This window comes from Salmo salar, chromosome ssa18 (assembly GCF_905237065.1).
Source record: "Salmo salar chromosome ssa18, Ssal_v3.1, whole genome shotgun sequence".
In the NCBI taxonomy this organism is placed as follows: domain Eukaryota; kingdom Metazoa; phylum Chordata; class Actinopteri; order Salmoniformes; family Salmonidae; genus Salmo; species Salmo salar.
Window position 1 is genome coordinate 38,366,857 of NC_059459.1, and position 22,724 is coordinate 38,389,580.

General features: G+C 40.8%; 1 protein-coding gene across 3 annotated transcripts in view; it reads left to right on the forward strand.

Annotated features, from left to right (window-relative positions):
* Window positions 1-22,724, forward strand: part of LOC106593178 (A disintegrin and metalloproteinase with thrombospondin motifs 3) — a 132,716-nt gene that overhangs the window by 86,108 nt on the left and 23,884 nt on the right. For all 3 annotated transcript variants that reach the window (XM_045701095.1, XM_045701096.1, XM_045701094.1), the window contains exons 10-15: window positions 513-626; window positions 1,673-1,821; window positions 4,190-4,362; window positions 6,965-7,098; window positions 12,726-12,849; window positions 21,194-21,274. In XM_045701095.1, the coding sequence (XP_045557051.1) occupies window positions 513-626; window positions 1,673-1,821; window positions 4,190-4,362; window positions 6,965-7,098; window positions 12,726-12,849; window positions 21,194-21,274 (775 nt within the window). The remainder of the gene's footprint in view (window positions 1-512; window positions 627-1,672; window positions 1,822-4,189; window positions 4,363-6,964; window positions 7,099-12,725; window positions 12,850-21,193; window positions 21,275-22,724) is intronic.

Sequence of the window (22,724 nt, forward strand, 5' to 3'; positions counted from 1 at the left end):
CTCTCTGTGTCTCTCTGTGTCGCTCTGTGTCTCTGTGTCGCTCTGTGTCGCTCTGTGTCGCTCTGTGTCTGTCTGTGTCGCTCTGTGTGTCTCTGTGTCTCTCTGTGTCTCTCTGTGTCTCTGTGTCTCTGTCTGTCTCTCTGTGTCTCTGTGTCTCTGTGTCTCTGTGTCTCTGTGTCTCTCTGTCTCTCTGTGTCTCTCTGTCTCTCTGTGTCTCTGTGTCTCTCTCTGTGTCTCTGTGTCTCTCTGTGTCTCTGTGTCTCTCTGTGTCGCTCTGTGTCGCTCTGTGTCTCTGTGTCTCTGTGTCTCTCTGTGTCTCTGTGTCTCTCTGTGTCGCTCTGTGTCTCTGTGTCTCTCTCTGTCTCTCTGTGTCTCTCTGTCTCTCTGTGTCTCTGTGTCTCTCTCTGTGTCTCTGTGTCTCTCTGTGTCTCTGTGTCTCTCTGTGTCTCTCTGTCTCTCTGTGTCTCTGTCTCTCTGTGTCGCTCTGTGTCTCTGTCTCTCTCCTCCTACAGTTCCGGACCTACGATCCCTGCAAGCAGCTGTGGTGTAGTCACCCTGACAACCAGTACTTTTGTAAGACCAAGAAGGGTCCGCCGGTGGATGGGACAGAGTGTGCACCGTCGAAGGTGGGAAATGGTTCAAAAAGAAACCATGGGTTTCTGGTGACAATAGATAGACCTAATAATATACAGTGCTATACTTCATCTTTAGAAACAGTTCTCCAAAAAGTACACAATTACTTGAAGAAGTTTTCCTAAATTAATATTAGAAAGAACATATCGGCCAGTTTGAATGTTATAATAATAATTTTTGGTGGGTGCATATATTTGTTCTATGTCCCACATGTCCAACTGCAATGGATGTGTAACACAGGTGGCACCTTACCCATTCATTTAAACAGCATTAAACAAGTATTTATTAATCAGCTATTCATACCTCATGGATGAATACTGTTCGTTCTCATGTTCTATCCATGTTCCTTTAGCCAGGATTGCTTGAAGCATAACAGTTGTTGTGAACTCTGACCCAGAAGATGTTCAGGGCTCATTCTAGTCATGGTTTAAATGCTAATGGAGCCAATGAATGGAAAGATATTGTATACACTGTTGACTCCACCGTCTCCTTTCTGAAGTTAAAAAAATAAAAAGCCCTTGTAAAAGTACACAATAGTTCAAATGGATAAACAGAAGGAACAGTTTGAATGTACTTACTAAGCATTTCATTAGCATGAAGTTAGCATTTCATTGGCTAGTCATGATTCATGGAGTAACGGGGGTCATAACAGTGTTCTATCCATGTTCCTTTAGCCGTCATCACTCTAAGAGTTCTTATATACCATTGACATGGTCAGGGCTCCATTCTAGCCATGGTTTTAATGGTAATAGGGCTGATAAATGGACAGATATTCTATGTATTGTATGTTTATTTCTTTACCTTTATTTAACTAGGCAAGTCAGTTAAGAACAAATTCTTATTTACAATGACAGCCTAGGAACAGTGGGTTAAACTGCCTTGTTCAGGGGCAGAACGACAGATTTTTGTACCTTGTCAGCTCAGGGATTCAATCTTGCAACCTTTTGGTTACTAGTCCAACGCTCTAACCACTAGGCTACACTGCCACCCCATGTCTGTATGCCCTGTTGACTCTCCTGTGTCCTGTCTGTTTATTTAGTGGTGCTTCAAGGGCCACTGTATCTGGCGCTCCTCTAACCAACCTCAGGGCCATGACGGTAACTGGGGGTCCTGGACTAAGTTTGGGTCCTGCTCCAGAACCTGTGGAGGTGGAGTACGCTCCCGGAGCAGAACTTGTAACAACCCTGTGTGAGTGTCTGTCACAGGGGAACAGGTGTGGGGCATTGTGGGTAGTGTGGATAGAGATGTATAAATCTGTCTCTGGGGTGGGTTCTTAGGTCTCCTTACTGACGTTACCCTCTATATCCTGTTAGGACTTCTACTTACATCCTGTTAGGACTTCTATATACAGGCTATATGATTCATACACCCTGTCCTTACTGACATTACCCTCTACATCCTGTTAGGACTTCTACCTACATCCTGTTAGGACTTCTATATACAGACTATATGATTCATACACATAATGTGACATGTAGTTCACAGATACTTTGTCTCTTTAGTCAGAGACGTGTCAGAGGATGTCTGAAGGAAAGTCAAAGAGGATCATGTGTTTCTTTACGCTGAACTTTCCTTGGATATTTGTGTGTGTGTGTGTTTGTGTGCATGCATGTTTCCGTGCGTGCGTGACTTTATGCGTGTACTGTATGTGCATACGTGTCATCTAAATAATAATTAACCCTGTGTACTACATCATGACCCTCACAAGAGACTCATTACTCAGAGCTAGTTAAATGGATCTAATAACTGGACCTGGACGACAAGCCCAGTTCTACCATGATCCACATTACAGTTAAATGGATCTAATAACTGGACCTGGACGACAAGCCCAGTTCTACCATGATCCACATTACAGTTAAATGGATCTAATAACTGGACCTGGACGACAAGCCCAGTTCTACCATGATCCACATTACAGTTAAATGGATCTAATAACTGGACCTGGACGACAAGCCCAGTTCTACCATGATCCACATTACAGTTAAATGGATCTAATAACTGGACCTGGACGACAGGCCCAGTTCTACCATGATCCACATTACAGTTAAATGGATCTAATAACTGGACCTGGACGACAAGCCCAGTTCTACCATGATCCACATTACAGTTAAATGGATCTAATTCCTGGACCTGGACGACAGGCCCAGTTCTACCATGATCCACATTACAGTTAAATGGATCTAATAACTGGACCTGGACGACAGGCCCAGTTCTACCATGATCCACATTACAGTTAAATGGATCTAATAACTGGACCTGGACGACAGGCCCAGTTCTACCATGATCCACATTACAGTTAAATGGATCTAATCCCTGGACCTGGACGACAGGCCCAGTTCTACCATGATCCACATTACAGTTAAATGGATCTAATCCCTGAACCTGGACGACAGGCCCAGTTCTACCATGATCCACATTACAGTTAAATGGATCTAATACCTGGACCTGGACGACAGGCCCAGTTCTACCATGATCCACATTACAGTTAAATGGATCTAACAACTGGACCTGGACGACAAGCCCAGTTCTACCATGATCCACATTACAGTTAAATGGATCTAATAACCGGACCTGGACGACAGGCCCAGTTCTACCATGATCCACATTACAGTTAAATGGATCTAATAACTGGACCTGGACGACAGGCCCAGTTCTACCATGATCCACATTACAGTTAAATGGATCTAATAACTGGACCTGGACGACAAGCCCAGTTCTACCATGATCCACATTACAGTTAAATGGATCTAATACCTGGACCTGGACGACAGGCCCAGTTCTACCATGATCCACATTACAGTTAAATGGATCTAATAACTGGACCTGGACGACAGGCCCAGTTCTACCATGATCCACATTACAGTTAAATGGATCTAATAACTGGACCTGGACGACAGGCCCAGTTCTACCATGATCCACATTACAGTTAAATGGATCTAATCCCTGGACCTGGACGACAGGCCCAGTTCTACCATGATCCACATTACAGTTAAATGGATCTAATAACTGGACCTGGACGACAGGCCCAGTTCTACCATGATCCACATTACAGTTAAATGGATCTAATCACTGGACCTGGACGACAGGCCCAGTTCTACCATGATCCACATTACAGTTAAATGGATCTAATCACTGGACCTGGACGACAGGCCCAGTTCTACCATGATCCACATTACAGTTGAATGGATCTAATCACTGAACCTGGACGACAGGCCCAGTTCTACCATGATCCACATTACAGTTAAATGGATCTAATCACTGAACCTGGACGACAGGCCCAGTTCTTCCATGATCCACATTACAGTTAAATGGATCTAATCACTGAACCTGGACGACAGGCCCAGTTCTACCATGATCCACATTACAGTTAAATGGAACTGAACCTGGACGACAGGCCCTCCTGGTCTGCATCTCAAATTGCACTCTATTCCCTATTCACTGCGCTACTTTTGACCTGGGTCCATAGAGAATAGGGTCCCATTTGGGATACACAATCGGTGTTGATTACTCTGTTGTTGTTTATTGTTTCTGTGTTGTTGTCGCCCCCTGTCTCCAGGCCTGCGTACGGCGGGCGGGATTGCCCCGGGTCCACCTTTGATTACCAGATGTGTAACATGGAGGAGTGTGCTGGACCCTATGAAGACTTCCGCGCTCAACAGTGTGTCCAGAGGAGCAACAAATACCACAAGAACACCAAGCACACCTGGCTACCTTACGAACACCCAGATGGTAGGACACAGCCTGCTTCCCAAATGGAACACTATGCTTTTAGTGCGCTACTTTAGACCAAGGTCAAAGGTCAAATGGGTTGTAGTGAGTAATATTAACTTACAGTAAAGAAACTCAGAGATGAAATGATGCAGCTGGGTTGTTGTAGGGAGTAATGTTAAACTTGCAGTAAAGAAACTCAGAATGTCTATGTCTGCATCACAAATCGAACCCTATTCCCTAGATGGTGCACTACTTGTGAAAGGATTCTAATACATATTTACCATAATAAGACAGTTTCCATACAATAATAATAATTTCGATATAAATTATAATATCTTACATAAGCAATATAAATCAACCAAATCCGTTTTATACATTTACAATACGTTTTTCTTTAATACAAACAATATGGCTGTAACAATGAGATGTGCAGAATGCAGAGGGGCGCTGCACGGCACACACAGATAAATAGAAGATGGGTGGGAGGGAGAGACTATATATATATATATATATATATATATATGCAAAGAATGTGGACACCCCTTCAAATTAGTGGATTTGGCTATTTCAGCCACACACAGGGGTACAAAATCAAGGACATAGCCATGCAATTGCCATAGACAAACATTGACAGTAGAATGGCCTTACTGAAGTGCTCAGTGACTTTCAAAGTGGTACCGTCATAGTATGCCACCTTTCCGACAAGTCAGTTTGTGAAATTTCTACCCTGCTAGAGGTGCCCCAATTAACTGTAAGTGCTGTTATTGTGAAGTGTAAATTCCTAGGAGCAACAACGGCTCAGCTGCGAAGTGGTAGGCCACACAAATTCACAGAACGGGACCGGCGAGTGTTGTAGCGCGTAAAATCATCTGTCCTCGGTTGCAACACTCACTACTGAGTTCCAAACTGCCTCTGGAAGCAACGTCAGCACAACACATTTTCATCAGGAGCTTCATGAAATGGGTTTCCATGGCCGAGCAGCCGCACACAAGCCTAAGATCACCATGCACAATGCCAAGTGTCGACTGGAGTGGTGTAAAGCTCGCTTGGACTCTGAAGGAGTGGAAACATGTTCTCTGGAGTGATGAATCCCGCTTCACCATCAGCCAGGAGAACCCTACCTGCCTGAATGCATAGTCCCAACTGTAAAGTTTGGTGGAGGAGGAATAATGGTCTGGGGCTGTTTTTCATGGTTCGGGCTAGGCCCCTTAGTTCCAGTGAAGGGAAATCTTAATGCTACAGCATACAATGACATTCTAGACAATTCTATGCTTCCAACTTTGTGGCAACAGTTTGGGGAAGGCCATTCCTGTTTCAGCATGACAATGCCCCTGTGCACAAAGCGAGGTCCATACAGAAAGGGTTTGTCGAGATCGGTGTGGTAGAACTTGACTGGCCTGCACAAAGCCCTGACCTCAACCCCATTCGAACACCTTTGGAATGAATTGAAACGCCGACTACGAGCCCAACATCAGTTCCCGACCTCACTAATGCTGTTGTGGCTGAATGGAAGCAAGTCCCTGCAGCAATGTTCCAACATCTAGTGGAAAGCCTTCCCAGAAGAGTGGAGGCTGTTACAGCAGCAAAGGGGGGGGAACAACTCCATATTAATGCCCATGATTTTGGAATGAGATGTTTGACGAGCAGGTGTCCACATACTTTTGGTCATGTAGAGTGTGTGACTCAGTGTTTTCCTCATTAATGTCTAAAGTCAGACTACTGCTGGTGAGACAGACACGGACAGAAGTCGACAGTATCTGGACATTAATTAGAACTTCCTGAAAGAACAATAACACATTTGTGGTGTCAATAACATACAGGAACATCAACATCATACACAGCAGTGTAACCATTTCACGTGCCCACATGTGAACTGAACATAGGATCTCTATCATCTCTGGCCTTGTGTTCTTGAGGTGAAAGAAAGCAGAAGAGATACAATGCAAACTTTCTCTGTCATTTATTTAGTTTATCTTCCCTCAGTCAGGACTAAAGTATGGGCTCATTTTGTTTTCTTTCTCTAGGGAGTTTTACTAGCCACTGTGTGTCTGTCTCTGTGTTTCTTTCTCTCTGGTATCTTAGACTGGGTATCTGTTAGGGAGTTTTACTAGCCACTGTGTGTCTGCCTCTGTGTTTCTTTCTCTCTGGTATCTTAGACTGGGTATCTGTTAGGGAGTTTTACTAGCCACTGTGTGTCTGTCTCTGTGTTTCTTTCTCTCTGGTATCTTAGACTGGGTATCTGTTAGGGAGTTTTACTAGCCACTGTGTGTCTGTCTCTGTGTTTCTTTCTCTCTGGTATCTTAGACTGGGTATCTGTTAGGGAGTTTTACTAGCCACTGTGTGTCTGTCTCTGTGTTTCTTTCTCTCTGGTATCTTAGACTGGGTATCTGTTAGGGAGTTTTACTAGCCACTGTGTGTCTGTCTCTGTGTTTCTTTCTCTCTGGTATCTTAGACTGGGTATCTGTTAGGGAGTTTTACTAGCCACTGTGTGTCTGTCTCTGTGTTTCTTTCTCTCTGGTATGTTAGACTGGGTATCTGAAAAGCACTTTGTAACAACTGCTGATGTAAAAAGGGCTTTATAAAATACATTTGATTGATTGATTGATCTTCACCCGTGTAGAGGCTCACAAGTGTGAGTTGAGCTGTCAGTCCAAAGAGACCGGTGAGGTGGTGGTCATGAACCAGGTGATGCATGATGGGACGCGGTGCAGCTACACAGACCCTTTCAGTGTCTGCACCCGGGGGGAATGTCTGGTATGTACAGTATAGCTCTCTCTCTATCTATACCACTCTCTATCTACACCTCTCTCTATCTACACCTCTCTATCTACACCTCTCTATCTACACCTCTCTATCTACACCTCTCTTATCTACACCTCTCTCTATCTATACCACTCTATCTATACACCTCTCTATCTATACCTCTCTATCTACACCTCTCTATCTATACCTCTCTCTATCTATACCTCTCTCTATCTACACCTCTCTCTATCTACACCTCTCTCTATCTATACCTCTCTATCTATACCTCTCTCTATCTACACCTCTCTCTATCTACACCTCTCTATCTACACCTCTCTAACTACACCTCTCTATCTACACCTCTCTATCTATACCACTCTCTATCTACACCTCTCTATCTACACCTCTCTCTATCTATACCTCTCTATCTACACCTCTCTAACTACACCTCTCTATCTACACCTCTCTCTATCTACACCTCTCTCTATCTACACCTCTCTCTATCTACACCTCTATCTATACCTCTCTATCTATACCTCTATCTACACCTCTCTCTATCTATACCTCTCTATCTACACCTCTCTCTATCTATACCTCTCTATCTACACCTCTCTCTATCTATACCTCTCTCTATCTATACCTCTCTCTATCTATAACTCTCTATCTATACCTCTCTATCTATACCACTCTCTATCTATACCTCTCTCTATCTACACCTCTCTATCTATACCTCTCTCTATCTATACCACTCTCTATCTATACCTCTCTCTATCTATACCTCTCTCTATCTATACCTCTCTCTATCTATACCTCTCTCTATCTATACCTCTCTCTCTATACCTCTCTATCTACACCTCTCTATCTATACCTCTCTCTATCTATACCTCTCTCTATCTACACCTCTCTCTATCTACACCTCTCTCTATCTAGACCTCTCTATCTACACCTCTCTATCTACACCTCTCTATCTACACCTCTCTATCTACACCTCTCTCTATCTATACCACTCTCTATCTATACCACTCTATCTATACACCTCTCTATCTATACCTCTCTATCTACACCTCTCTATCTATACCTCTCTCTATCTATACCTCTCTCTATCTACACCTCTCTCTATCTACACCTCTCTCTATCTATACCTCTCTATCTATACCTCTCTCTATCTACACCTCTCTCTATCTACACCTCTCTATCTACACCTCTCTAACTACACCTCTCTATCTACACCTCTCTCTATCTACACCTCTCTCTATCTACACCTCTCTCTATCTACACCTCTATCTATACCTCTCTCTATCTATACCTCTCTATCTATACCTCTCTATCTATACCACTCTCTATCTACACCTCTCTATCTACACCTCTCTCTATCTATACCACTCTCTATCTATACCTCTCTCTATCTATACCTCTCTCTATCTATAACTCTCTATCTATACCTCTCTATCTATACCACTCTCTATCTATACCTCTCTCTATCTACACCTCTCTATCTATACCTCTCTCTATCTATACCACTCTCTATCTATACCTCTCTCTATCTATACCTCTCTCTATCTATACCTCTCTCTATCTATACCTCTCTCTCTATACCTCTCTATCTATACCACTCTCTATCTACACCTCTCTATCTACACCTCTCTCTATCTATACCACTCTCTATCTATACCTCTCTCTATCTACACCTCTCTATCTACACCTCTCTCTATCTATACCTCTCTATCTACACCTCTCTCTATCTATACCACTCTCTATCTACACCTCTCTCTATCTACACCTCTCTCTATCTACACCTCTCTCTATCTACACCACTCTCTATCTATACCTCTCTATCTATACCTCTCTATCTATACCTCTCTATCTATACCTCTGTCTATCTATACCTCTCTATCTATACCTCTCTCTATCTATACCTCTCTCTATCTATACCTCTCTCTATCTATACCACTCTCTATCTATACCACTCTCTATCTATACCACTCTCTATCTATACCACTCTCTATCTATACCTCCCTCTATCTCTACCTCTCTATCTATACCTCTCTCTATCTCTACCTCTCTATCTATACCTCTCTATCTCCACCTCTCTCTATCTGTACCTCTCTCTCTCTATACCTCTCTCTCTATACCTCTCTCTCTCTATACCTCTCTCTATCTATACCTCTCTCTATCTACACCTCTCTCTATCTACACCTCTCTATCTATACCTCTCTATCTATACCTCTCTCTATCTACACCTCTCTATCTACACCTCTCTCTATCTATACCTCTCTATCTATACCTCTCTATCTACACCTCTCTCTATCTATACCTCTCTCTATCTATACCTCTCTCTATCTATACCTCTCTCTATCTATACCACTCTCTATCTATACCACTCTCTATCTATACCTCTCTATCTATACCTCTCTATCTATACCTCTCTCTATCTACACCTCTCTCTATCTACACCTCTCTCTATCTATACCTCTCTATCTATACCTCTCTCTATCTACACCTCTCTATCTATACCTCTCTATCTATACCTCTCTCTATCTACACCTCTCTATCTATACCTCTCTCTATCTACACCTCTCTCTATCTACACCACTCTCTATCTACACCTCTCTCTATCTACACCTCTCTCTATCTACACCTCTCTCTATCTACACCTCTCTATCTATACCTCTCTATCTATACCTCTCTATCTATACCTCTCTATCTATACCTCTCTATCTATACCTCTCTCTATCTATACCTCTCTCTATCTACACCTCTCTCTATCTACACCTCTCTATCTATACCACTCTCTATCTATACCACTCTCTATCTATACCACTCTCTATCTATACCACTCTCTATCTATACCACTCTCTATCTATACCTCTCTCTATCTCTACCTCTCTATCTATACCTCTCTATCTATACCTCTCTCTATCTGTACCTCTCTATCTATACCTCTCTCTATCTATACCTCTCTCTATCTATACCTCTCTCTATCTATACCTCTCTCTCTATACCTCTCTCTCTCTATACCTCTCTCTATCTATACCTCTATCTACACCTCTCTCTATCTATACCTCTCTATCTACACCTCTCTCTATCTATACCTCTCTATCTACACCTCTCTCTATCTATACCACTCTCTATCTATACCTCTCTCTATCTATACCTCTCTCTATCTATACCACTCTCTATCTATACCACTCTCTATCTATACCTCTCTCTATCTGTACCTCTCTATCTATACCTCTCTCTATCTGTACCTCTCTCTATCTATACCACTCTCTATCTATACCTCTCTATCTATACCTCTCTATCTATACCTCTCTCTATCTCTACCTCTCTATCTATACCTCTCTATCTATACCTCTCTCTATCTGTACCTCTCTCTATCTGTACCTCTCTATCTATACCTCTCTCTATATATACCTCTCTCTATCTCCACCTCTCTCTATCTGTACCTCTATCTATACCTCTCTCTATCTATACCTCTCTCTATCTATACCTCTCTCTATCTATACCACTCTATCTATACCACTCTCTATCTATACCTCTCTCTATCTATACCTCTCTCTATCTATACCTCTCTCTATCTATACCTCTCTCTATCTATACCACTCTCTATCTATACCACTCTCTATCTATACCTCTCTCTATCTATACCTCTCTCTATCTACACCTCTCTATATCTACACCTCTCTCTATCTATACCTCTCTCTATCTACACCTCTCTCTATCTATACCACTCTCTATCTATACCACTCTCTATCTATACCTCTCTATCTATACCTCTCTCTATCTGTACCTCTCTATCTATACCTCTCTCTATCTGTACCTCTCTATCTATACCTCTCTCTATCTGTACCTCTCTATCTGTACCTCTCTATCTCCACCTCTCTATCTCCACCTCTCTCTATCTATACCTCTCTGTATCTATACCACTCCCTATCTATACCACTCTCTATCTATACCACTCTCTATCTATACCTCTATATCTATACCTCTCTATCTACACCTCTCTATCTATACCTCTCTCTATCTACACCTCTCTCTATCTATACCTCTCTCTATCTATACCTCTCTCTATCTATACCTCTATCTATACCTCTCTATCTATACCACTCTCTATCTATACCTCTCTCTATCTATACCTCTCTCTATCTACACCTCTCTCTATCTGTACCTCTCTATCTATACATCTCTATCTATACCTCTCTATCTATACCTCTCTCTATCTGCACTTCTCTATCTATACCTCTCTCTATCTACACCTCTCTCTATCTGTACCTCTCTATCTATACCTCTCTCTATACCCTCTCTCTATACCCTCTCTATACCCTCTCTATCTATACCTCTCTATCTATACCACTCTCTATCTATACCTCTCTCTATCTACACCTCTCTCTATCTACACCTCTCTCTATCTACACCTCTCTCTATCTACACCTCTCTATCTACACCTCTCTATCTGTACCTCTCTCTATCTATACCTCTCTCTATCTATACCTCTCTCTTCTATACCTCTCTCTCTATACCTCTCTCTCTCTATACCTCTCTCTCTCTACACCTCTCTCTATCTATACCTCTCTATCTATACCTCTCTATCTACACCTCTCTATCTGTACCTCTCTATCTGTACCTCTCTCTATCTGTACCTCTCTCTATCTATACCTCTCTCTATCTATACCTCTCTCTATACCTCTCTCTATCTATACCTCTCTCTATCTATACCTCTTTCTATCTATACCTCTTTCTATCTATACCTCTTTCTATCTATACCTCTCTCTATCTATACCTCTCTCTATCTATACCTCTCTATATCTATACCTCTTTCTATATATACCTCTTTCTATCTACACCTCTATCTATACCTCATTTTCTATACCTCTCTCTATCTACACCTCTCTATCTATACCTCTCTATATCTACAGTGGCTTCAGTGCCTCTCTTTCTCTCTGTTTCTCTCTCTCCCTCTGTTTTTCCATGAAGTCTACGTAATGTTTTGATTGTAGGTTAGATACCATAACAGACGTTGGCATTTTCCAGACCAGACCAAAACGTTTGTAGATTGAGGACCAGATTCAACATATGTTATGTCTCCCTTACCAATCTGTGTCTTGGATAGATTGGTATCACTTCTATAGCAGAAGTCTGGATAGTAGTCTTCCACTGCAAGTCACACAGCCTAGACTGAGCCTCCCCAGCCTAATCTCAGTCAGTGTAAAAGTCAGACAGCCTAGACTGAGCCTCCCCCAGCCTAATCTCAGTCAGTGTAAAAGTCAGACAGCCTAGACTGAGCCTCCCCCAGCCTAATCTCTGTCAGTGTAAAAGTCAGACAGCCTAGACTGAGCCTCCCCCAGCCTAATCTCTGTCAGTGTAAAAGTCAGACAGCCTAGATGGAGCCTCCTCCAGCCTAATCTCAGTCAGTGTAAAAGTCAGACAGCCTAGACTGAGCCTCCCCCAGCCTAATCTCAGTGAGTATAAAAGTCAGACAGCCTAGACTGAGCCTCCTCCAGCCTAATCTCAGTCAGTGTAAAAGTCAGACAGCCTAGACTGAGCCTCCCCCAGCCTAATCTCTGTCAGTGTAAAAGTCAGACAGCCTAGATGGAGCCTCCCCTTGGTTGATTGACTGACTGTGCCCTTCTCTCTCCCAGCATGTGGGCTGCGACAAAGAGGTTGGCTCGTACAAACAAGAAGACAAGTGTGGAGTCTGTGGTGGGGACAACTCCCACTGTCGCACTGTCAAACTGACCCTCACCAAGATGCCAAAGAAAACAGGTAAACATTGGGCAGTCACCAGGGTGAAACCACAGTTCTGTTCAGAACATTATGTGTTATTTCATTTGACTATCAATCAATACTTGATGTTGAGAAATATTACAGCTTGAAATCCCTAAAATCCTCTCCTACATTCTTAGAAAAAAATATGCTAAAAGGGTTCTTTGGCTGTTCCCGTAGGTAGAACCCTTTTGAGTTCCGTGTAGAACCCTTTCCACACAGGGTTCTACATGGAATCCAAAATAGTTCTACCTGGAATCAAAAAGGGTTCTACCTGGAACCAAAAAGGTTTCTCTGTCACGGCTGTCAAAAGGAGAGGACCAAGGTGCAGCGTGTGTGTAGTTCCACATTTTATTTACTCTGTGAAACTATGCAATACATCAAATAACTGATTAGACAAAACAACAAACCGTGACGCAGAGGAGAAACAAATACTACTCAAAAATAATCACCCACAAAACCCAGGTAGAAAAAACCCTACTTAAGTATGATCTCCAATTAGAGACAACGAGGACCAAGGTGCAGCGTGTGTGTAGTTCCAAATTTTATTTACTCTGTGAAACTATGCAATACATCAAATAACTGATTGAACAAACCAACATAGAAATATAAAAACTAGAACCTAACAACATAGAAATAGAACAGATAGAATAAACCCCCCTGTCACGCCCTGACCTACTCTACCATAGAAAATAACAGCTTACCATGGTCAGGACGTGACATTCTCCTATGGGGACAGTTGAAGAACCCTTTTGGACCCCTTTTTCTAAGAGTGTGATGTGCGTTGCACTGTGTTATGAATTCCCAGTCGGTGACTCTTGATAAGAGTCCCCGGCAGGGGAATTCACAACACACTACACTATTTTAGTTACTCTGTATTCACCCAGCTACAGCCCTAAACACAAAACACTGCTATCACTGGTTCACACACAACAGTATAATTAGACACGACACGTTTCTCCTCTGTTAGAGTCACTAGTAGGCCTGGGGTTGTCTGTATCATGGGTCTCAGAGTAGGACTATGGTCTTTTAGATAACAATGAATAAGGTTACATGGACAGGGGGGACCTGATCCTAGATCAGCACTGCTACTCTGAAACCTATGATAGACATCATCCCTGTTCTGTTGTTATTCTGTGGCTCATTGGATTAACTTCCTGACCAACCGGTTGTCTTGTCTTGTTGTCCTATAGACATGCTGAAGATGTTTCATATTGTCTTGTTGTTGTCCTATAGACATGCTGAAGATGTTTCATATTGTCTTGTTGTCCTGTAGACATGCTGAAGATGTTTCATATTGTCTTGTTGTGTTGTCCTGTAGACATGCTGAAGATGTTTCATATTGTCTTGTTGTTCCTATAGACATGCTGAAGATGTTTCATATTGTCTTGTTGTGTTGCCTGTAGACATGCTGAAGATGTTTCATATTGTCTTGTTGTCCTGTAGACATGCTGAAGATGTTTCATATTGTCTTGTTGTGTTGTCCTATAGACATGCTGAAGATGTTTCATATTGTCTTGTTGTGTTGTCCTATAGACATGCTGAAGATGTTTCATATTGTCTTGTTGTCCTATAGACATGCTGAAGATGTTTCATATTGTCTTGTTGTCCTATAGACATGCTGAAGATGTTTCATATTGTCTTGTTCTCCTGTAGACATGCTGAAGATGTTTCATATTGTCTTGTTGTGTTGTCCTATAGACATGCTGAAGATGTTTCATATTGTCTTGTTGTGGTCCTATAGACATGCTGAAGATGTTTCATATTGTCTTGTTGTCCTATAGACATGCTGAAGATGTTTCATATTGTCTTGTTGTGTTGTCCTATAGACATGCTGAAGATGTTTCATATTGTCTTGTTGTGTTGTCCTATAGACATGCTGAAGATGTTTCATATTGTCTTGTTGTGTTGTCCTGTAGACATGCTGAAGATGTTTCATATTGTCTTGTTGTCCTATAGACATGCTGAAGATGTTTCATATTGTCTTGTTGTCCTACAGACATGCTGAAGATGTTTCATATTGTCTTGTTGTCCTATAGACATGCTGAAGATGTTTCATATTGTCTTGTTGTCCTACAGACATGCTGAAGATGTTTCATATTTTCTTGTTGTCCTATAGACATGCTGAAGATGTTTCATATTGTCTTGTTGTCCTATAGACATGCTGAAGATGTTTCATATTGTCTTGTTGTGTTGTCCTATAGACATGCTGAAGATGTTTCATATTGTCTTGTTGTCCTGTAGACATGCTGAAGATGTTTCATATTGTCTTGTTGTCCTATAGACATGCTGAAGATGTTTCATATTGTCTTGTTGTGTTGTCCTATAGACATGCTGAAGATGTTTCATATTGTCTTGTTGTGTTGTCCTATAGACATGCTGAAGATGTTTCATATTGTCTTGTTGTCCTATAGACATGCTGAAGATGTTTCATATTGTCTTGTTGTGTTGTCCTATAGACATGCTGAAGATGTTTCATATTGTCTTGTTGTCCTGTAGACATGCTGAAGATGTTTCATATTGTCTTGTTGTGTTGTCCTGTAGACATGCTGAATATGTTTCATATTGTCTTGTTGTCCTGTAGACATGCTGAAGATGTTTCATATTGTCTTGTTGTCCTATAGACATGCTGAAGATGTTTCATATTGTCTTGTTGTGTTGTCCTATAGACATGCTGAAGATGTTTCATATTGTCTTGTTGTCCTGTAGACATGCTGAAGATGTTTCATATTGTCTTGTTGTCCTGTAGACATGCTGAAGATGTTTCATATTGTCTTGTTGTCCTGTAGACATGCTGAAGATGTTTCATATTGTCTTGTTGTCCTATAGACATGCTGAAGATGTTTCATATTGTCTTGTTGTCCTATAGACATGCTGAAGATGTTTCATATTGTCTTGTTGTCCTGTAGACATGCTGAAGATGTTTCATATTGTCTTGTTGTCCTATAGACATGCTGAAGATGTTTCATATTGTCTTGTTGTCCTATAGACATGCTGAAGATGTTTCATATTGTCTTGTTGTCCTATAGACATGCTGAAGATGTTTCATATTGTCTTGTTGTGTTGTCCTATAGACATGCTGAAGATTATTCATATTGTCTTGTTGTCCTATAGACATGCTGAAGATGTTTCATATTGTCTTGTTGTGTTGTCCTATAGACATGCTGAAGATGTTTCATATTGTCTTGTTGTCCTGTAGACATGCTGAAGATGTTTCATATTGTCTTGTTGTCCTATAGACATGCTGAAGATGTTTCATATTGTCTTGTTGTGTTGTCCTATAGACATGCTGAAGATGTTTCATATTGTCTTGTTGTCCTGTAGACATGCTGAAGATGTTTCATATTGTCTTGTTGTCCTGTAGACATGCTGAAGATGTTTGATATTGTCTTGTTGTGTTTTCCTATAGACATGCTGAAGATGTTTCATATTGTCTTGTTCTCCTTTAGACATGCTGAAGATGTTTCATATTGTCTTGTTGTCCTATAGACATGCTGAAGATGTTTCATATTGTCTTGTTGTCCTGTAGACATGCTGAAGATGTTTCATATTGTCTTGTTGTCCTGTAGACATGCTGAAGATGTTTCATATTGTCTTGTTGTCCTATAGACATGCTGAAGATGTTTCATATTGTCTTGTTGTCCTATAGACATGCTGAAGATGTTTCATATTGTCTTGTTGTGTTGTCCTATAGACATGCTGAAGATGTTTCATATTGTCTTGTTCTCCTTTAGACATGCTGAAGATGTTTCATATTGTCTTGTTGTCCTATAGACATGCTGAAGATGTTTCATATTGTCTTGTTCTCCTTTAGACATGCTGAAGATGTTTCATATTGTCTTGTTCTCCTTTAGACATGCTGAAGATGTTTCATATTGTCTTGTTGTCCTATAGACATGCTGAAGATGTTTCATATTGTCTTGTTGTGTTGTCCTGTAGACATGCTGAATATGTTTCATATTGTCTTGTTGTCCTGTAGACATGCTGAAGATGTTTCATATTGTCTTGTTGTCCTGTAGACATGCTGAAGATGTTTCATATTGTCTTGTTGTGTTGTCCTATAGACATGCTGAAGATGTTTCATATTGTCTTGTTGTCCTGTAGACATGCTGAAGATGTTTCATATTGTCTTGTTGTCCTGTAGACATGCTGAAGATGTTTCATATTGTCTTGTTGTCCTATAGACATGCTGAAGATGTTTCATATTGTCTTGTTGTGTTGTCCTATAGACATGCTGAAGATGTTTCATATTGTCTTGTTGTCCTGTAGACATGCTGAAGATGTTTCATATTGTCTTGTTGTCCTATAGACATGCTGAAGATGTTTCATATTGTCTTGTTGTGTTGTCCTATAGACATGCTGAAGATGTTTCATATTGTCTTGTTCTCCTGTAGACATGCTGAAGATGTTTCATATTGTCTTGTTGTCCTATAGACATGCTGAAGATGTTTCATATTGTCTTGTTGTGTTGTCCTATAGACATGCTGAAGATGTTTCATATTGTCTTGTTCTCCTGTAGACATGCTGAAGATGTTTCATATTGTCTTGTTGTCCTATAGACATGCTGAAGATGTTTCATATTGTCTTGTTGTGTTGTCCTATAGACATGCTGAAGATGTTTCATATTGTCTTGTTGTCCTGTAGACATGCTGAAGATGTTTCATATTGTCTTGTTGTGTTGTCCTATAGACATGCTGAAGATGTTTCATATTGTCTTGTTGTGTTGTCCTATTGACATGCTGAAGATGTTTCATATTGTCTTGTTGTCCTGTAGACATGCTGAAGATGTTTCATATTGTCTTGTTGTGTTGTCCTGTAGACATGCTGAAGATGTTTGATATTGTCTTGTTGTGTTGTCCTATAGACATGCTGAAGATGTTTCATATTGTCTTGTTGTCCTATAGACATGCTGAAGATGTTTCATATTGTCTTGTTGTCCTGTAGACATGCTGAAGATGTTTCATATTGTCTTGTTGTCCTGTAGACATGCTGAAGATGTTTCATATTGTCTTGTTGTGTTGTCCTATAGACATGCTGAAGATGTTTCATATTGTCTTGTTGTGTTGTCCTATAGACATGCTGAAGATGTTTCATATTGTCTTGTTGTCCTATAGACATGCTGAAGATGTTTCATATTGTCTTGTTGTGTTGTCCTATAGACATGCTGAAGATGTTTCATATTGTCTTGTTGTCCTGTAGACATGCTGAAGATGTTTCATATTGTCTTGTTGTCCTATAGACATGCTGAAGATGTTTCATATTGTCTTGTTGTGTTGTCCTATAGACATGCTGAAGATGTTTCATATTGTCTTGTTGTCCTATAGACATGCTGAAGATGTTTCATATTGTCTTGTTGTCCTGTAGACATGCTGAAGATGTTTCATATTGTCTTGTTGTCCTATAGACATGCTGAAGATGTTTCATATTGTCTTGTTGTCCTATAGACATGCTGAAGATGTTTCATATTGTCTTGTTGTCCTGTAGACATGCTGAAGATGTTTCATATTGTCTTGTTGTGTTGTCCTATAGACATGCTGAAGATGTTTCATATTGTCTTGTTGTCCTGTAGACATGCTGAAGATGTTTCATATTGTCTTGTTGTCCTATAGACATGCTGAAGATGTTTCATATTGTCTTGTTGTCCTATAGACATGCTGAAGATGTTTCATATTGTCTTGTTGTGTTGTCCTATAGACATGCTGAAGATGTTTCATATTGTCTTGTTGTGTTGTCCTGTAGACATGCTGAAGATGTTTCATATTGTCTTGTTGTCCTGTAGACATGCTGAAGATGTTTCATATTGTCTTGTTGTGTTGTCCTGTAGACATGCTGAAGATGTTTCATATTGTCTTGTTGTCCTATAGACATGCTGAAGATGTTTCATATTGTCTTGTTGTCCTATAGACATGCTGAAGATGTTTCATATTGTCTTGTTGTGTTTCCTATAGACATGCTGAAGATGTTTCATATTGTCTTGTTGTCCTGTAGACATGCTGAAGATGTTTCATATTGTCTTGTTGTCCTGTAGACATGCTGAAGATGTTTCATATTGTCTTGTTGTGTTGTCCTATAGACATGCTGAAGATGTTTCATATTGTCTTGTTGTGTTGTCCTATAGACATGCTGAAGATGTTTCATATTGTCTTGTTGTCCTGTAGACATGCTGAAGATGTTTCATATTGTCTTGTTGTGGCCTATAGACATGCTGAAGATGTTTCATATTGTCTTGTTGTCCTATAGACATGCTGAAGATGTTTCATATTGTCTTGTTGTGTTGTCCTGTAGACATGCTGAAGATGTTTCATATTGTCTTGTTGTCCTATAGACATGCTGAAGATGTTTCATATTGTCTTGTTGTCCTATAGACATGCTGAAGATGTTTCATATTGTCTTGTTGTGTTGTCCTATAGACATGCTGAAGATGTTTCATATTGTCTTGTTGTCCTGTAGACATGCTGAAGATGTTTCATATTGTCTTGTTGTCCTATAGACATGCTGAAGATGTTTCATATTGTCTTGTTGTCCTGTAGACATGCTGAAGATGTTTCATATTGTCTTGTTGTGTTGTCCTATAGACATGCTGAAGATGTTTCATATTGTCTTGTTGTGTTTCCTATAGACATGCTGAAGATGTTTCATATTGTCTTGTTGTCCTGTAGACATGCTGAAGATGTTTCATATTGTCTTGTTGTTTGTCCTATAGACATGCTGAAGATGTTTCATATTGTCTTGTTGTTTGTCCTATAGACATGCTGAAGATGTTTCATATTGTCTTGTTCGTCCTTTAGACATGCTGAAGATGTTTCATATTGTCTTGTTTGTTTCCTATAGACATGCTGAAGATGTTTCATATTGTCTTGTTGTGTTGTCCTATAGACATGCTGAAGATGTTTCATATTGTCTTGTTGTCCTGTAGACATGCTGAAGATGTTTCATATTGTCTTGTTGTGTTGTCCTATAGACATGCTGAAGATGTTTCATATTGTCTTGTTGTCCTATAGACATGCTGAAGATGTTTCATATTGTCTTGTTGTTTGCCTATAGACATGCTGAAGATGTTTCATATTGTCTTGTTGTGTCCTATAGACATGCTGAAGATGTTTCATATTGTCTTGTTCTCCTGTAGACATGCTGAAGATGTTTCATATTGTCTTGTTGTCCTATAGACATGCTGAAGATGTTTCATATTGTCTTGTTGTGTTGTCCTATAGACATGCTGAAGATGTTTCATATTGTCTTGTTGTCCTGTAGACATGCTGAAGATGTTTCATATTGTCTTGTTGTCCTATAGACATGCTGAAGATGTTTCATATTGTCTTGTTGTCCTATAGACATGCTGAAGATGTTTCATATTGTCTTGTTGTGTTGTCCTATAGACATGCTGAAGATGTTTTATATTGTCTTGTTGTGTTGTCCTATAGACATGCTGAATATGTTTCATATTGTCTTGTTGACCTGTAGACATGCTTAAGATGTTTCATATTGTCTTGATGTGTTGTCCTATAGACATGCTGAAGATGTTTCATATTGTCTTGTTGTTGTCCTATAGACATGCTGAAGATGTTTCATATTGTCTTGTTGTGTTGCCTATAGACATGCTGAAGCTGTTTCATATTGTCTTGTTGTCCTATAGACATGCTGAAGATGTTTCATATTGTCTTGTTGTCCTATAGACATGCTGAAGATGTTTCATATTGTCTTGTTGTGTTGTCCTATAGACATGCTGAAGATGTTTCATATTGTCTTGTTGTCCTGTAGACATGCTGAAGATGTTTCATATTGTCTTGTTGTTTTCCTATAGACATGCTGAAGATGTTTCATATTGTCTTGTTGTGTTGTCCTATAGACATGCTGAAGATGTTTCATATTGTCTTGTTGTGTCCTGTAGACATGCTGAAGATGTTTCATATTGTCTTGTTGTGTTGTCCTATAGACATGCTGAAGATGTTTCATATTGTCTTGTTTTCCTGTAGACATGCTGAAGATGTTTCATATTGTCTTGTTGTCCTATAGACATGCTGAAGATGTTTCATATTGTCTTGTTGTCCTGTAGACATGCTGAAGATGTTTCATATTGTCTTGTTGTCCTATAGACATGCTGAAGATGTTTCATATTGTCTTGTTGTTTGTCCTGTAGACATGCTGAAGATGTTTCATATTGTCTTGTTGTGTCCTATAGACATGCTGAAGATGTTTCATATTGTCTTGTTGTCCTATAGACATGCTGAAGATGTTTCATATTGTCTTGTTGTGTTGTCCTATAGACATGCTGAAGATGTTTCATATTGTCTTGTTGTCCTATAGACATGCTGAAGATGTTTCATATTGTCTTGTTCTCCTGTAGGCATGCTGAAGATGTTTGATATTCCGATCGGTGCCCGGCACATCGTTATAGAGGAGAATGAGACTTCCTCCCACATCATTGGTAAGTGTGTCTCGTTACAGTAGGATAAAACACCTTTGGGATGAATTGGAACGACGACTGTGAGCCAGGTCTAATCACCCAACATCAGTGCTCGACTTCACTAATGCTCTTGTGGCTGAGTGGAAGCAAGTCCCTGCAGCAATGTTCCAACATCTAGTGGAAAGCCTTCCCAGAAGAGTGGAGGCTGTTATAGCAGCAAAGGGGGAACAACTCCATATTAATTCCCATGATTTGGGAATGAGATATTCAACAAGCTTTTGGCCAAGTAGTGTACATTTACAGTAGGGACATCCGCAGGGCATGACTGCAGAACTCTCTCACACACACACACACACACACACACACACACACACACACACACACACACACACACACACACACACCCCCCACCCATTTCCTGTATTTTCGTCAGCAGTGCATGACTGCAGAACATTTGACTGTCACCAATTAGCCTTGAGGAGTTTTATCCTGTCAGTAAATCTCGCCAGCCTGGACCAGACATCAGATATTTTCTCCCATTTTTGAAATGCTAATCATGTCTAGCAGGGCCCGCTGTGTGTGTGTGTGTGTGTGTGTGTGTGTGTGTGTGTGTGTGTGTGTGTGTGTGTGTGTGTGTGTGTGTGTGTGTGTGTGTGTGTGTGTGTGTGTGTGTGTGTACAGAGCTTATCTAACATAATGTAGAGACAGAATAAACAGGAGAGTGGGTGGGCAGCAGGTGAAGAGGAACAGTAGACATGATACCATATGGTGTTGGACGGATACGTGTGATCACTGCCTCATTACTCTCAATGCAAACTAATGGTAATGGACTGTCTGAGGAATGATGCTGGACAAGGCCAACGGTTCTTTGAATACATTTCAATGGTACATTAGTTTTGGTCAGTGTAAAGGTCAATTCGATCCTTTATGTTAGTCAACAGGAGATATTCTGACTTCATCAGATCCACACACTTCACCCACACTGACGTCAATTCATCATTTACAAAAAAAAGACATGTAAGCAATTTGCTTGTGTTCACCTCAGCTGGGAATCAGGTCCTATGTGAGGGGAGTGTTCACCTCAGCTGGGAATCAGGTCCTATGTGAGGGGAGTGTTCACCTCAGCTGGGAATCAGGTCCTATGTGAGGGGAGTGTTCATCTCAGCTGGAAATCAGGTCCTATATGAGGGGAGTGTTCACCTCAGCTGGGAATCAGGTCCTATGTGAGGGGAGTGTTCACCTCAGCTGGGAATCAGGTCCTATGTGAGGGGAGTGTTCACCTCAGCTGGGAATCAGGTCCTATGTGAGGGGAGTGTTCATCCCAGCTGGGAATCAGGTCCTATGTGAGGGAGTGTTCATCTCAGCTGGGAATCAGGTCCTATGTGAGGGGAGTGTTCATCTCAGCTGGGAATCAGGTCCTATGTGAGGGGAGTGTTCATCTCAGCTGGGAATCAGGTCCTATGTGAGGGGA